We start from the raw sequence: 15,882 nt of genomic DNA, 5'->3' as shown, positions 1-15,882 counted from the left end.
TAGAGTAATGGAGCAGAAAAGCATGTACTGTATGTCTGTACTTAAATGGATGAGTGAAAATAAATCTGAATTTCATTTCAGGTTTATATACTGAACATTACTTTATCAGTAGGTAAAAAAAAATAAACCTTTATATAATATAATTTACTTTGTCTCAGTTTAGTTATAGTTGAGATGCATTATACCATTTTAAGGTTAGGGGCTCCATCGCTGAACAGTAATGCCTCCAGGAGGCAGCAAAGGGATGTGACTTTACTGATGTCCACCTGTGCAATGGCCTGCACACAGTGCTTTGATACAAACTGCAGGCCCTTCTCCACATATTGCTCAAACAGCTCCATCAGATATTCACGTACAGGCACTGTAATCTAAGAAAACAAGATTTCTGTGATGTCGATAGCTCTACAGGTCTACAAACCGAACTAGAAAACACAATACAAACAAAATACATATTGCATATAAAACTAAACTCCTTCTAATGTTTCTAATTAGAACACTGAGAGTTATAAAGGCCTCACCTTCTCTTCAAAACCTGTGAACCACGTCTGAACATACGGCATCCACTTAAGCTCCTCTGGGTCAATGTACACCATCCCACAACGGCTTACTGTGGCAGGAGACGCCACTGCCAGATCCTGAACCTGATAGAGAAAGCGTTGCATGTAAGCGTGCGTGACTAGCCTCTAATTAAAAAATAGAAAGGGTATGTGCAATTTAACAAACAGGTGCACATTTGAGCATCTCACTTCAAACATCATGTGTATGGAAGGCGTGAGCTTGATCCTTTCACTGTTGGCCAAGCAGAGCATCTTATTATCATCCAGCACCGTGTTCATGTTCTCAATCCACAGTGCATCCACCGGGCCATCACTGATCACCCATTTGTGGTCGTCACTGAAGTCCTGGACTGCTGCCCGCACACAAAGCGCCATAAGACCATCCCGCCATTCAAGCGTCAGTGGGTTCACCTCCCCGTAAAGCTCGCCCATGTTCACTGACTTTGGGTTGAGTACATAAGTCTTAACAGGGCGGTAGAAAGGATTTTGGTGGCCAGCATGATACAGGGTTTCCAAGGTGTCGGCCAGCACACGGTAGACAGTGGTTTTACCGCTTCCAGTGGGCCCTACGAGCATTACCCCATGGCGGACTAGCATGGTCTCGTAGAGTTGAATGACCTTGCTTATGATGCTTGGGAGGGGTTGGAGGGAGCGTTGGCACAGGGATGAGTGAATGGTGGAATGCAGGACACCATAGTCATGCTCTGGGATGGTAACACCAGGGAAGAGGTCTGACAATATGCCACTTAGGAAAGAAAAAGATGGAGTTAGGGATCCACACATATATACAGTATTTGGACCGGGACTGAATTTAACTGACTCACGTCTTAAAATATCAAATTATTAATATCAAAATTATTATATAGTTTTTACTTATTATTAAGTAAAAACTACTGTGCAGATGTTTATAGCTAAAGAAATGAATGGTATGACAAATACTCATGTAGACAACACACATGAGATGGATTTTATTCTACACAATGGTGGCTCCCCCTCATGGTGGAGATTATATGATCATTTAATATAGTGAAATGAGTACAGTACACACATATAAATGGGGATATTTCATAGCTTTCAAATGTTTTATATATATATATATATATATATATATATATATATATATATATATATATATATATATATATATATATATCTTTTATAAATTGCTACTTGTACATACTACAACCTAACCCTAATCTAAACCCTCACCAGAGTTATTAGAGTTAGAGGGTTATCAGAGCCATAAAAATAAAAATAAAATTATTACTTGAAAATTAACTCTATTTTCATTTAGTTTAATTTGATGTACTAAAATTTGCAACAACTTAAACAATAAAAAATATGTATAGTATAGATATATATATATATATATATATATAAAAATAAAAATTTACCTAAAATTAAAATGAAACAAAAAATCACAAATAACAATGTATTCAAAATATTAATAAACACTTTAATAGCTTCTCAATTTTACTACAAAAAAACACTTCTAGCAATAACTCTGACAGAAAACTTTCCTCATCCTATTTTCTTAAACAAACTTTTATTTATATCTATACTGTTTTTACATATGAGGACATCCCTAAAATTAGGTTTTGGCAGATTTAGCTCACATACGACACTGAAGACTGCAAACTGCTTTGCTATCACATTGAATAAATAAAAAAAAGTAATATATTAAAATAGAAAGCAGTTGCTTTAAACTGCCATAAAGCAGAAAACTGTTGTCTTAAATTGCATTAATATTTCCAAATAATGCTCTTTTTATGGTATTTTTGATCAAATAAATACAGTCTTGGTAACCATAAGAGACCTCTTCCAGAAACATTAAAAAAATGGTATGTGTAGTAAACACACTGAGCAGTCACCTGAAAAGCACTGCATCATCTTTGAGGAACTTGGGCAGGTTTGAGTCTCGCAGAGCTCTGATCAGCACAACATCCTCGCTCAAGTGAGGGTTTTCTCTTTTTAATGACCTGCTCACGCACATACATAATACATAATATATTAAAGGTTGTTCAGAAAATGAACAGACAACCAGCAGCACAAAAAAATGGGACTTGCTCAGTATTTCACACTGAATACACACAGGTAATCACACAAGATCTTGTTATAGATGGAGTTCACAAATCAAACAAGAATTTTACATTTTCTGAAAAAAAAATGAGAGTGATGCTCTGTTAGTGCTTTTAGTGCAATGCTATGTGGTTGCAAGGGTGCAAAAATATGAGGTAAGTGGTGCTTGCCTTCCACAATATTAGGATGTTGGAGGCACTGTAGTTTTGCTAGGGTGGTTGCTAAGGCATTTCTAGATGGTTGCTATGTGTTTGCTTCCTGGCTTACGTTTTTTTTTTTTTTTTTCACACATTATAATGTCTATCATCCATGAATCATAGGCTTGATCACATCTCTCAACAACCTGCTCAATCTGATGTGTTATTCTTGCCTTGGTAAGCACCACTAACTAGTACTGTGTGAATCATAAAGACTACCTGTTTTAACTACATATCAATACTTTACACAGAATATAGTGCTCACATTTACTCTTTTTTAAACACATTTGCCTACAGTTGTTCATATATTCTTGTAAATAGTTTAGTAGCCTAAAGCACGCTGATTTAAAAACAGACATTATGAATCACTGTATCACACAACGAAATAAAAGTACACTAAAGTGAAGTTATGCTACATATAAAACCTCAGTACTAATAAAATGCACCAGTGACATGATGCTGACACACACACACATACACACACACACACACACACACACACACACACACACACACACACACACACACACACACACACACACACACACTTAAGTAAATTCAAGTGAGGTCCAGCTGTACAGCCACTGATCTAAGACCAGTGCTAATGAAGATGACAGTCGAACCTAATGGACCTAAATGATCTGCTTAGAGGTTTCTCACACAGCTGTATTTTATCGGTCTTTACTCCACAGGCAACACCAAGTGGGTCATTCATGACAGTGACTGAGCATGTGCAAATTAATTCTCAATCAAATACTGACTTGTTTATAAAGCAAAGACCTCAAACATGTTAGAAGACCCTAAATAAACACAGCCCAAGACTGTAGGACTGCTTTATGTTATTTATACAATATCATTCAGTTTTTGGTATCGGTATTTTAAAATAAATTAATTGGTTTGTTCAGCAGGCTGCATTAAATGAATGAAAAGTGACACAAAACATATTAAGCGGCATTGATGCAACATTAGAAACAAATTAAAAATGTTTCTTGAGCCCCATATCAGCAATTCTAATGATTTCTGAAGGATCATGTGACAAGAGTAATGGTTTCTGAAAATTCAAATTGGCCAGCACAGAAATAAAATACATTTGAAAATATTTGAAAATAGAAAATATTTCACAATATGAATACATTTATTTTTGATCGAATGAGACCTTGGTCTTGGTGATATTTCTTTCAAAACAGATTTGACCCCAAAATCTTTAATGGTAGTATTAATTTATGTAAGACTGACAGAGAATCGTTGAGTAACGTGAAAATGTGTTTGTGCTCTGTCTCACCCTGCCATGACCAGTACAGATTTGACAGCTCTCATGCCAAAGTCATAGTGATCCTGCTGAGAGAGCTGCTCACTGCAGAGCTTGTACATCTGAGTCATCTTTCTCGCAAGAGTCTTACTAGACTCAAAGCCCTCGGAGTACAGGATCACCTATAGGCAGAAAGCAGTTGTAAGGTTAAACATATTGTAGAAATGCCAAGGTTCTCAGATAAGACATGCTAATGTTGAAAGACTTAATAGGACCCATGTAACTTCTCTAGATATCCTCTAAAGCTGTGCTTCCCAAACCACTGCACACTGTGGAAGGGTGTGTACCGCGAATGGGGGCTACAGGGGACTTCCCGAGTTCCCTAAAGAGTTTTTTATTTTGTTGCCTTATGTATGTTAACTTTGTGAGGTTTTGGTCTTTTCGAGGAATTGGGAAAACTGGCTGTTAATTAAATACATAAAAGTTTTAGTATGTTCCCATTAAGGATCTACCAGTAATTTGTGGAAATTTACAAAGAGGAAATCACAGTTTTCCCATTTAAACGTGCTAGAGTTAAATGTAGTTGGATTTAATACAATACTTCCTTTTGGCCAATCAAGTTGGATTTTGGCCCTTTATAGTAAAAGGTCTGTGCAACTATGCTCTGCATGCTCCTGATAGCTGAATTATTTTGTCATTTTACATGGTAAATATAGTGTGTTTTTAAGTTAAAATTTCACTTAACAAGCAGTCAATTGTTGAAATTCACAAACAGGAAATCACAGCGGTAGGACACCAGTTTCCTCATTGTAACACACCAGGAACAAACAAAAGATTTTAATGAGTAAACACATCTCTGGCCCCTCTACTTCTAACTTTGTGTGATTTTTCATCATTACTGGGATCAGACCAGGTTGTTAAATCACACACCTCAGCGATAAGAGTGTAGTTGGGCACCATCATGGCTATGGGTCTGAAAAGGGCTTTCAGGTTGTCAGGGAGTTCAGTTCTGCCAGCGTAACCGGGGTTCATAGTGATGAAAGCAGCACAGGTCATCACCAATTTTATCTCTCTCCCCTCAAACATGAACCGTGGTAGCTGCCGAGCACAAACACAATGTAGACACATGCAGTTAGTTGCACATAATTCCTGTATTACTAATCAAAATTGACATTGTACATGGGTATGTGAGTGTGTATGTGCATTACCCTGGCTGCCTTGGCGTTTCTGATAGTAATGAGCTGTTGAGCGATGACTGACAGCACCTCAATGTTGATGCGATTGAATTCATCAAAGCAGCACCAGGCACCAGACTGAGCCAAACCGCTAAAGAACGTCCCCATCATCTGAGCACACAAATGCAATATACTGTAAGACTTGCCGCCAACTGAACACTGAACCCTCCAAATGCTTAAAATGAAAATATCGAAGTATATACAGTAGCATACAATAAAACAGAGCTATACTATTTGTACCACAACAATGCCACAGCATAAATATTAACGTAGTAACTTATATTAACCATATCAACTTCTTTACAGCTTAAAGCTAATGCATAAGTCTTTCGCATCGTTTCCAGTGTCTCAGGCATGACACAATGATCTAAAAATGTGGTATTCAAGTTTAAAATACTTAAACTTTAATCATTTGACTGATGTTAAGCCATTTCAAGTTTATCATCATGCCTGTTTGGTCAACCTGTAGTATCCCCAATGTGTCAATTCCAAAATCAAGTAAAAGCCATGTCAATGATTAATGCAAATACTGTAGATAGACATTGACAATTACTTGACAATTAAATACATTACTTGACATATCATTTACTTTCAAGAACCTTAACAACCTTGAATACCCCTTTCCCACAAAAAAAACTCCACCAAGCCAACGTACAGCACATGAAAAAGCTGCAATTGCTAAAACATTAGTCACAGACAAGAATGCTAAGATGTGAAAAAGATGGAGTCACGATCATGAAACCTGGACAGTCGGAGCACCAAGATGAACTTCAACATTTGCCCTGGTCAGTTCAATCACCTGACTTGAACATTTTCAAACCATTATGGGCAGTTTTAGAAAGAGGAATAAGAAGATGCCCTCCTCCAGCACCAATTGGTAAAATGTTCTGATAGAAGACGAATCTATCCGAAAAACTTTGGAAACCCCAGCCCAGAAAACCCAAAGGCAAAGGAATGATCTACAGAAAGAGCTATATGGTAAAATAATGTTTCAGTAACAGAATAAAAAAAGACAAACCATTAACAATAACTAAGATTGTTTTTTAGGGATGCACCGAAATGAAAATTCTTGGCCGAAACAGAAAACCGAAAAAGAGAAAACCAAGGCCGAAAACCGAAACCGAAACACCGAAAGAAATTATGCCAATTATTAGTACCATTGCATTTATTGCTATGACCGTGTACTAACTTTACTTAAATTAAGACATTGCAATTGCATAAATTAATATTAAAGTTTCAAAGATAATTACAATTACATAACTTATTTAAAAAAAAAAAAAACATAAAAATACATAATTACAAATGATGCAAATATTTATTAAGCACATTGCAACAATGCACAGTGTAAAATAAAATTCAAACTAAAAATTTATCCCACTCATGTGTATATTTAATAATAATGTACAGTGCTACTGGCCTGCAGAAAGGTTTTAAAATGAACAGTTCCCTCATAAAAACAAAGTGCATTTAGGTGAAGTGCATTTGAAATTTTTCTATGTAGGACTAGAAAGTGCATTACTTCTCCAGTTGGCAAGACTGTTATCACTTCTGGGGATGGGGACTTCAGACAGATAACCATCTAGCTGTTGAGCAGTTGAGCTTGTCATCTGCCTGACATTTGAGAAATATTTGAGAGAGTGTATTTAAATAGGGCCAGGGCATAAATAAACATTTTTATCAAATTAAAGCAGAAATCTAGCAGAAAATCTAGCATAAATATAGCTACAATCTGATATTATGTATGTATATATGTTTGTGTGTGTGTATAAGAACAAAATAGCCAACGTTTTATTATCATTTGAGGCACTTTCTTGCAGAATTCCACTGAACATATCAGACAACGATGGTGCATGCCCCTCATCTGGTGCAGAGACCAGTCTTTTTTTCTGCGCTCTGATCTGTCTCTTGCGCTTGGCGCTTCTCCGTCTCCACGCGGGTTCTCCGCATCCAGCGCGGCCTGGATCATTTCTCGTGCGCGCTGCCTTATTTCCGCATCCAGGCACGTGCACAGGTAGGGCTCAACCTGTGCAGAGCACATGCCCTTTTTGCCCTTACACTCCGAAGTGCCCTTTTTTTTTGGTGGTGTTTTTTTTTTTTTTTTTTTTTTTTTTTTTTTTTTAATGCTATTGGTCACCATTTACGTCTGTATGTCTGTTTTACAAATATTTAGCAAATGAAAGTTCTTAAAACGAGCTTGTGTAAATCTAATTCGATTCTCAAGCTGTCAGTAAGCTGATAACTCCGCCCCCTCTATATTCATTGAATCAACAGAAGTTCCACAGCAGCCGCACAGTAGACAACAGCTGAGCTGAACAGTTTTGCGAAGGGTAAATAAATATCTTGTTTTTTGAATAAGTACTACTAAACACTATGTCTATAAAGGCTCATATTTTATTTATTGGATGTCTGTCTGACTGGCTGAGACATGTGGGACGCATAGACAGTAAAAGGCGGGACGTCGCCTGAGAGAGAGGGCTAGCATTTGCCATCTAGTCATAGCCAATACATAGCCAACACTTAAATAGCCTGGGCATATAGTAGCATTTCATCTTTTATAAAATGCGATTTTGGCCAAATGCATTTTACCACAGGAAAAACTGAGCGCTCCGTCTATATAGCTAAAAAAAAACTAGTTTGTAACCTGTAGATGAAAATGTAATGTGATCCTGGCAGCGGCAGGCGCCGTCGCCGTTTTAATGACGGACAAAAAAAAAAAAAAAAACATTTACACGCATTCGCTGGTCAAAAACGATATATTGATAACAACAACATATCATTTGTTTTTACCATCGGAAAATCATAACAAGTTTCGTACTGGAATTTACACAAAGCAGCGAGTGATCCTCGTCACCTAGATAACTATATTTCTAAGAAATTTCTTCTTTGATTTATGATTGCTGATACACTTAATTTTTTAACATTTAGGATAATCATGTTATGGTATACTCTCCGTATACTCTCTGTATAAAAAGTAGTAAAACATGGTTTTACTACAGTAATGTAGTAGTAACTAAAAAAAATTACAGAAGATCACTGTGAAATCTTTATATTTTATCATGCAGAATGTAATTCATGATTCATTCCAAGGCTTCGTTTATTTGATCCAAAATACAGCAAAAACAGTAATATAGTGTAATATTTTTACAATTTTAAATAACTGTTTTCTATTTGAATATATTTTAAAATGTAATTTATTTTTGTGATCAAAGCTGAATTTTCAGCATCATTACTGCAGTTAGTACTCTTCAGTGTCACGTGATCCTTCAGAAATGCTTTTCACTGCAACTGTACTTTTCACACTATTTTTATTTATTTTTTCATTGCTGGCTTATTTTAGGGAAAGTGTAGTGAATAGGAGACCTTCAAGAAACCAACATCCCTGGTCCACCACAGTATCAAATTTTTGCCAGGTAGGCGGAAACATGTTGGATATGTTATAGTAACGGTATGGCTATAGTTTCTTATAATCTGGAATTGAGTTGTACCGTAGTGTTGGACATAATTACTTAAATTATATTTCAAAAAAGTTAGTCAAAAATACTTGACTCATTGCTCACTTTCCCCTCTTCTCAATGTCATTCATAAAAATGTTAACCAAATAATACAAATTAGCTTATGAAACCAAACAGAATAGCTAAAAAAGAGAATATATATAATTGATATAAAAAAAGGGAGGGGGTGCCCTTTTTCAGTTTCAGCACATGCCCCTCAAAAGGTCTGTGCACGGCCCTGTCCGCATCCAAGTAATGGTCTTTATAACGCGGATCAAGCACATTCGCGATGAAGTGCAGAGGATCCGAAAAGATCTCAGTGAGACGTGTGCTAACAGACTCTATAAGACTGTACTTTTCTTTGTTTTTACTTCGTGGTCCGTCTTAATCTCTTTGTTAGGAGACGCTTTAGTGCTGCGAATAAAGGAGTAAGAAGAGAGAGAATGTTCTCACTGGTGTTAAGTGAATGTCGCGGGGAGCTCGTGGTCTTTGCTATGCAGGTGCACATGCAGGTCGCGGTTTCTGTTTGCGTCATCACAACATTTCGGCCGTGTTGTTTCGGTGATAAAAGTCTATCGGCCGAAAACTGAAAAGGCCATTTTCGGCCGAAAATTTTCGGTGGCCGAAATTTCAGTGCATCCCTACTGTTTTTAAGGCCTAGTCAGAATACACGTCTTTATAACATATGCCACCCTTTAGCAGACACTAAACACTGGCCATAAATAAAAGAGATAGATGTCTCAGGCAGATGTCTACAGTGATTTTCATGCACAGCACAGAGAACTCAGTTGGGGATCTTCTGCCTCCTAGTGACAGATCCAATGAATTCACTATAACTAGACAGGAAAAAATAATATGTCTATCTCATATTGGTTGTCTAGCTGCTTAACAAATTAATGAGGAAAAAGAAAATAGAAGTTGGAATGGTAGAGAGACAGATTCACACCTTATAGTCGAGTCCATCTGAGCAGTTAAAGACCACACACTGGATTGCCAGAGCTTTTGCGAGGTCTTTAGTAGTCTCAGTTTTGCCTGTGCCAGCTGGACCTGCAGGAGCTCCTCCAAGATCTAGCTGCAGCGCTCCCATCAGGCAGAGGTAACATCGATCCTGACATAAAAAAGTAAATAGATCCGCAGTCCACACACACCTCATTAGGACAATCATGCTCCTTACTAACTCATACACACAACACTGACATAGATCCAGGCATACATTTATAAATGTAATTGTTATTTGCACTTTAGTAAGAGTGGTTCAACTGCTATTTCTTATGGGTGATGTGAAAATGGAAGAGAATCTGATGTTTGACAAAAGTTCAGCAGGTTTAGGGTTAGAGGCCGGATCCAAAAACAAACGTGGGCAAAAAATGCAACCCAAACTGACAAAAAAAGTCCCAGGTTTTAAAAAGGTGGGGGCAAAAAATGCCCCTGCAGTGAATTACATAATCAATTTTGATCAAAATCAATCATGAACTTTAAATTAAAATTCTATAACAGTTTTATCATTTTTGATAATATATTTAGCATTATTTACAGCTAATTTTGATGCTATTTTATTTAATAAAATAAATTTTTACAGAGTCAAATTTTATAATTTAGTTTTAATTTATACTGAACATTATACAATTGTATTACATTTTATGCAAATCTATTTACATAAAGTACAATTCAAATTTTTTTCGATATAACTGGACAAAACTCCATGTTTTACAGCATTTGTTTTAAATACACTATAATAAAAAAGTGCATTTATGTACCGTCAGTGGAGTGATCACCAAACGAGGACATGCTCCCAAATATTCATATCCATAGACATATTGAGAGAGAGCCATCCGAGCCACACAGTCATCCAGGTCCACATCCCAATAATACCGCAACTGCCTCTGCCACTCGAAATTATCACCGGTGTCCACCTGCAAACACACACACCATAACCCCTTGAGCTATCAGATATAACAGGAAAATAATTGCCATTACAGTAGTTCTCCACTGCCTGGTCGCGGGTTTGTTCTGAAACTGTTGTGGGGGGGGGGGTACAGTACAGCTTATGCTGCTAAATATAAATAACAAATATGCATAAAATGTAATACGTAATAAGTTGTTTTAATAAACTTTTTTATAGTTAGGGTAACAAATTCTTTCTACATGTGTATTTTTAGTGATTTATTGTCCAAAAAAAGTAAACACAAAAGTTAAAGATGTATTTGATTAATAGAATATTTAAAGGTATAATTCAGCCATAAATTGAAAATTCCTGAAAAACTACTTACTCTCAGGCTATCCAAAATGAGATCTTCATTTTAAACTATCAATTCTGGCCAAAACACCATTGAAACACTGGAGTCCATAACCCATAATAAAGCTTCCACCAGTAAAACTGTCCATCCCCTGTTGTCCTCTCACATCAAAATCCACATGTATTTGTAAAAAGACACATGTATTTCAATTTCCAAACAGTGCTTGAAATGTGCATATTTTTATCCTGATTCAGACGATATGGCTTTTTTCACTGGAGGAAGCAATATTATGGATAGGAGACATGTTAGCTGGAAGCAACATTTTTAAGATGTTAATTGAATCAGTTATACTTTTGGCCATGATAATCTTGTAGTGAAAATATAATATTGTGACAGCTGATCTATTGAAAAAGAGATCTAATTTTTTGGTCCCTATGTGATATGAAGGAAATACACAAACCTTTTCTTTGACAAGCTCTGTGACGATGTCTCTGGCGTGCACATCTATGGTGATGAGAGCTGTGATGATGTTCCGATGAAGACTGGGCAGATTCCCACGGACCAGAGCAGCAAGAGCATTCAGTCTCTATTTGTACACATAAAGACAGATACACACATGCAGTATATATATATATATATATATATATATATATATATATATATATATATAAAACACACACAAATGTTCTACACATAGTACATTTTAAAAGACTTGCAAGGAAATAAGCAAATCGATATGAAATTACATAATTTGGTCTATGAACGCTATACAGTATGTTGTCACCTCAAAGTTGGTGATCTCAAATTCTTGTAGTGCTTGATAGTGGTCATGATCTCCCTCTAGGCAGCTGTCCATGTCCCTGCACCACATGAGCTGAGAAATTGTCAACACCACCTGCAAAAAAGCTTAGGTGAGAATTGCTCATACACTCAGTGATGCACATAAACAATCCCACCTAGACAAGGACAAACCTGTGAGGGATGTCCTGCCACAACCCACTCCACTCTGGGTTTGCTCTGGTAGTCAGCAATTGCAGCCTTACTAAGCCTCCTAAGAGAGGAAAACATGGCCTCCTCCACCTTCCCCAACCAGTCCTCTACATTTCCACGAGCCTTCAAGCCTTTCCCCAGTGCCACCTACAGCACAGTCACACACATACGTACATAGTTTTAACATTATCCTCTTTTATTTGATAAATCCTTGCTATTTGGTTCATGTACTTTTGTATAATTTGTCTTCTAGATTTTGTTTTTAAGATGGAAAAACAAACGAAAAGAAAAGAATTCACCTTTTCTCCCTCAGGTGACACCATGGCTAAGATGTCATTGGTGTGCTGTATTTTTTCACCAGTCTCGCCCTCTCCAGGGGTAAGAAGGCCAAACTCCAGCTGGGATATTGCATCAAAACACTTCCTCAGATGAGGCTGCACAGCCTGAGGGTTTCGCGTCTGAGCCAAAATCTCCAACAGTTCATCATTAGACAAGAAGTAGAACCTAAGCCACCCGGAAAAGTGAGTTAAGTCATGGCACAACATCAAGAAAAAATCAGCACTCTGATGAGAAACTGCTGTGAGTATGTGCGTGTGCGTAGGCACCTTGGGAAGATTACTCTCTTGGACTCCAGGTAAGCCTCCAGGCATTTTTGAATCCGCTCCAGGAGTGCGTTATTATTTTGGAAAATATCCAGAAGCCCTGAGGAGAAAGATTAGACGGCAAAACTGGTCAAAGTCATTTATAATTATAGGCTTTTGCATTCATTGTTGCATTTAACCTACTGCTTTCATTTTTCATGCACTAATTTTCAGATAAAAACTCTTCAGACACTGAACAAGAATGTGTTCATCTAATGTTCTGAGTTGTTCATCTGATGTTTTGAGATGTTTGCTGAGCGACCTCCTGTCAGACCTGTTTGTGTGGCAGCACGCAGGGCATTAGGCAGACGGTTGACCTTCCTCATGATCTCTTTCCAGGACTTGTCCACTTGAAGGAACATCTTAGACTCAGCAGGCAATTGCCTCTGGATGTCAGGAGCGCTGAAAATACTCTCAAGATAAAGCCAGCTTCTCTGACATGCCAACCACTCATCCTAGGAACACATCAGAAAACAGTCAGAGAAAATATACGATGTAAAAAAAAAAGGGGGTTTGTTTTAGATGATCACCACTCAAAACAAAACAGAACAAATCAAAATCCAAAGACTAAACCCAGAAATGATCTGTTTTTTTTTTTGGTGATCACCACTCTGATGTGATTACCAAGGTCTGGCTGAAGAGAGAAAGCTGTCTCTGCCACTTGTCCACTCTGGCCTTGATGGGGCCTGCGTAACGGGATGATGCAACTGTGGCCACATTGACTATACTGTCATCGAGAAGCACCTAGAGGTTTTACATTCACAAAGACAAATATTCATAAAGGAGAAGACATATCTTCTGTATTAAACTCAAGCAAGGTTAGAGGTGGGTGGGACAACAAAAATATAATGATTTTATTCATGATTTTAGCACGATTCTTTGACATGTTGGTTTTTACTAAGTTGTTGTTACTAAGGAGTTCAGCCAAATTAATTTACGTACTTTAAAAAAAAGTCTTACAAGGTAACAAAATATTAAATAAAAAGAATGGCAAAGACATTCAAGATTAAGAAATAACTAAAAACTACAGCTAACTAACACAATAAAACACAATAAAAACATGATAACAATAAAAAAACATGATTTTTGAAAATGTAAAAAAAAAAGTTATGTTTTTACAAATAAACTCTTCAAATATAAAAAATAAAGCACTTCTATACACTTCACTTTATAAATTGCATCATACATTCTTATTAAAGCAACGGTATTAAAGTTCTTCAGTCAAGAGCAGTTAATGAGTTTTTATTAACTTAGTGTTTTGTTGTTTTATTAAAATTAAAGGAAGAGTTCCTTCCTTCCAAGAGCAAAATGTTTATTTTGGGGTTAACTATCCCTTTAATGCAATAGTAGCATGATTAGCACTATCGCTTTAAGAGCTGCAAGCATCTAATATACAAGCACGCATTCATTTCTCTCAACTGTTTACTTCCACTTAAGACATAACCAACTGTGTTTGTATGTAAACCTTGTGTGTTTTTGAAAGCATTAGCACAATCAGACATGAAAGTTAAGTGTTTGACAAGCTTTTTAGTGTGCGTGTGCTTCAGCAAGCGAATGAAATGTTTAACCGTTGTACAGTGTGAATTGGCCTGTACAGTATATAGAGACAGAGGCACCAGGACTGCAACTGATAGAATGTGTGCTGTAGCACGATACCATATTTCTTCAAAAGAGGATTGTGAAGATATTTTAATAGTCAATCAAAAATCATATCACATCACACACCCCAAGGCAAGGTTGGAATATAATTATAATTATGCATGAATCTTACAGTTTAACAATCAGAAACTCTGTAATACGGTGAATAATGGTTCTAACACACTCTTACCTGAATATCATCAGTTCCCCCAAGGATAAACACATCCTTGGAGTCCCGATGAGGCAGAACCACAAACTCTGTCGTCTTCCAAGATTCTTCGATCTATAAATAGTATGAGTGTATAAAGCTGAATATAAAGACATACATAAATGTTATTAAATGAGAATGATAAACATAGATGCCACCTTTCTTAGAATGTTCTCCAGGGATGCTTCTCCTGAGGCTTGTGCTGAAACCTGAGAGTTAGAGAGGATTCACAGAGTTAAAAGAAGAATTCTCAGCACCTAAAACCTAGTGAGCTGCCTTCATATACAGCAAGCTGAAAATGTGGACTATGTTTATAAGATGCCCAGAAATACTGTCTAGGTAAGTCCATCTGTGGATATTGAGAGCCTCTGCGTTTCTCTCACCTCCTGTATTTGTGGTCCAAAGTGGAAGATGTCGAGTTCTTGCAGATAAGCGAGAGTCAGTGGCTCTTCTAGTAGGCTGGAATCCACAATGTCCTCCAGCATCTCCCAGTGACGGGCTTTCAGACATGGGTTACGCAGGTCTGTGATGACTGGCAGCTACACAAACACAGAATATGAAATATGCAGGTGCAGTCATCAAAAGTGACATTAAAGACATTTATAACGTTATAGAATTTTCTATAAAAAATAAATGATTTTCTTTAGAACTTTACACTCATCAATTAATCCTTAAAAAATCCCTCACATTTGATTATAATAAGTAATGTTACTTGAGCACCAAACTAGAATGACATCTGAAGGATCGTGTGACAATGAAGACCAATGGCTGCTGAATATTTGGCAATTTAAAATATAGTAAATAATCAAAAGAAGTTTTAAACGGTAGTGTACTCCTAAAAGGGTGCTCCTAATACTACACTTTGTCATGAAGTTTAGACATTTTTCCACAGTCCAAATGCAAAATACAGTACTTGACTTCAAACAAGGAAACTATTGAAGAGCAATGACACACTAGCATTAGTGCCAACCTCACCCACCTTTTCTCGCATGCTCTCCACATTCTCTTTGAGGCAGGGCACCACATTGTTTTTTGGCAGTCCTTTCTCCAGCTGGCTGACATATTTGGCAAACTTGTTCACCTGCCTGCTCAGCAATTCTGGGTCCAGCTCATCAAACTTATTCTGCATCAAAGAGATAATTGACCATTTGACATTTAGAAGACACTTTCGCTCAAAATGGCTTCAAGCACTCCATTTGCAAGGACACTTCACCTGAAGCTATCTAGCATGAATAGCCTAATTTAAGGCAATAAAATGAGTGAAAATAACACGACACACAGCCAAGTATGGTGACGAATACTCAGAATTTTCTACTCTGAATTTAACCCATCTAAAGTACGCACATACGCACGCACACAC

At 37.0% G+C, this 15,882-nt stretch overlaps 1 protein-coding gene across 1 annotated transcript in view; it reads right to left on the bottom strand.

The window, feature by feature from the left end:
- The window catches only part of dnah6 (dynein, axonemal, heavy chain 6), a 77,107-nt gene that overhangs the window by 50,382 nt on the left and 10,843 nt on the right, over positions 1–15,882 (bottom strand). Inside the window, exons 18-37 of the mRNA XM_052545269.1 lie at positions 15,502–15,645; positions 14,906–15,061; positions 14,681–14,731; positions 14,505–14,597; positions 13,301–13,420; positions 12,951–13,131; positions 12,641–12,737; positions 12,335–12,539; positions 12,018–12,182; positions 11,830–11,940; positions 11,506–11,631; positions 10,566–10,721; positions 9,755–9,916; positions 5,291–5,428; positions 5,013–5,180; positions 4,116–4,264; positions 2,429–2,536; positions 747–1,302; positions 519–641; positions 186–368 (exon numbers count right to left, since the gene is read on the bottom strand). Of these exons, the coding sequence (XP_052401229.1) occupies positions 186–368; positions 519–641; positions 747–1,302; positions 2,429–2,536; positions 4,116–4,264; positions 5,013–5,180; positions 5,291–5,428; positions 9,755–9,916; positions 10,566–10,721; positions 11,506–11,631; positions 11,830–11,940; positions 12,018–12,182; positions 12,335–12,539; positions 12,641–12,737; positions 12,951–13,131; positions 13,301–13,420; positions 14,505–14,597; positions 14,681–14,731; positions 14,906–15,061; positions 15,502–15,645 (3,192 nt within the window). The remainder of the gene's footprint in view (positions 1–185; positions 369–518; positions 642–746; positions 1,303–2,428; positions 2,537–4,115; positions 4,265–5,012; positions 5,181–5,290; positions 5,429–9,754; positions 9,917–10,565; positions 10,722–11,505; positions 11,632–11,829; positions 11,941–12,017; positions 12,183–12,334; positions 12,540–12,640; positions 12,738–12,950; positions 13,132–13,300; positions 13,421–14,504; positions 14,598–14,680; positions 14,732–14,905; positions 15,062–15,501; positions 15,646–15,882) is intronic.

Source organism: Carassius gibelio, chromosome B1 (assembly GCF_023724105.1).
Source record: "Carassius gibelio isolate Cgi1373 ecotype wild population from Czech Republic chromosome B1, carGib1.2-hapl.c, whole genome shotgun sequence".
Classification (NCBI taxonomy): Eukaryota; Metazoa; Chordata; class Actinopteri; order Cypriniformes; family Cyprinidae; genus Carassius; species Carassius gibelio.
The sequence above is the reverse complement of the archived record's forward strand: the minus strand, read 5'-3'. Positions and strand labels throughout refer to the sequence as shown.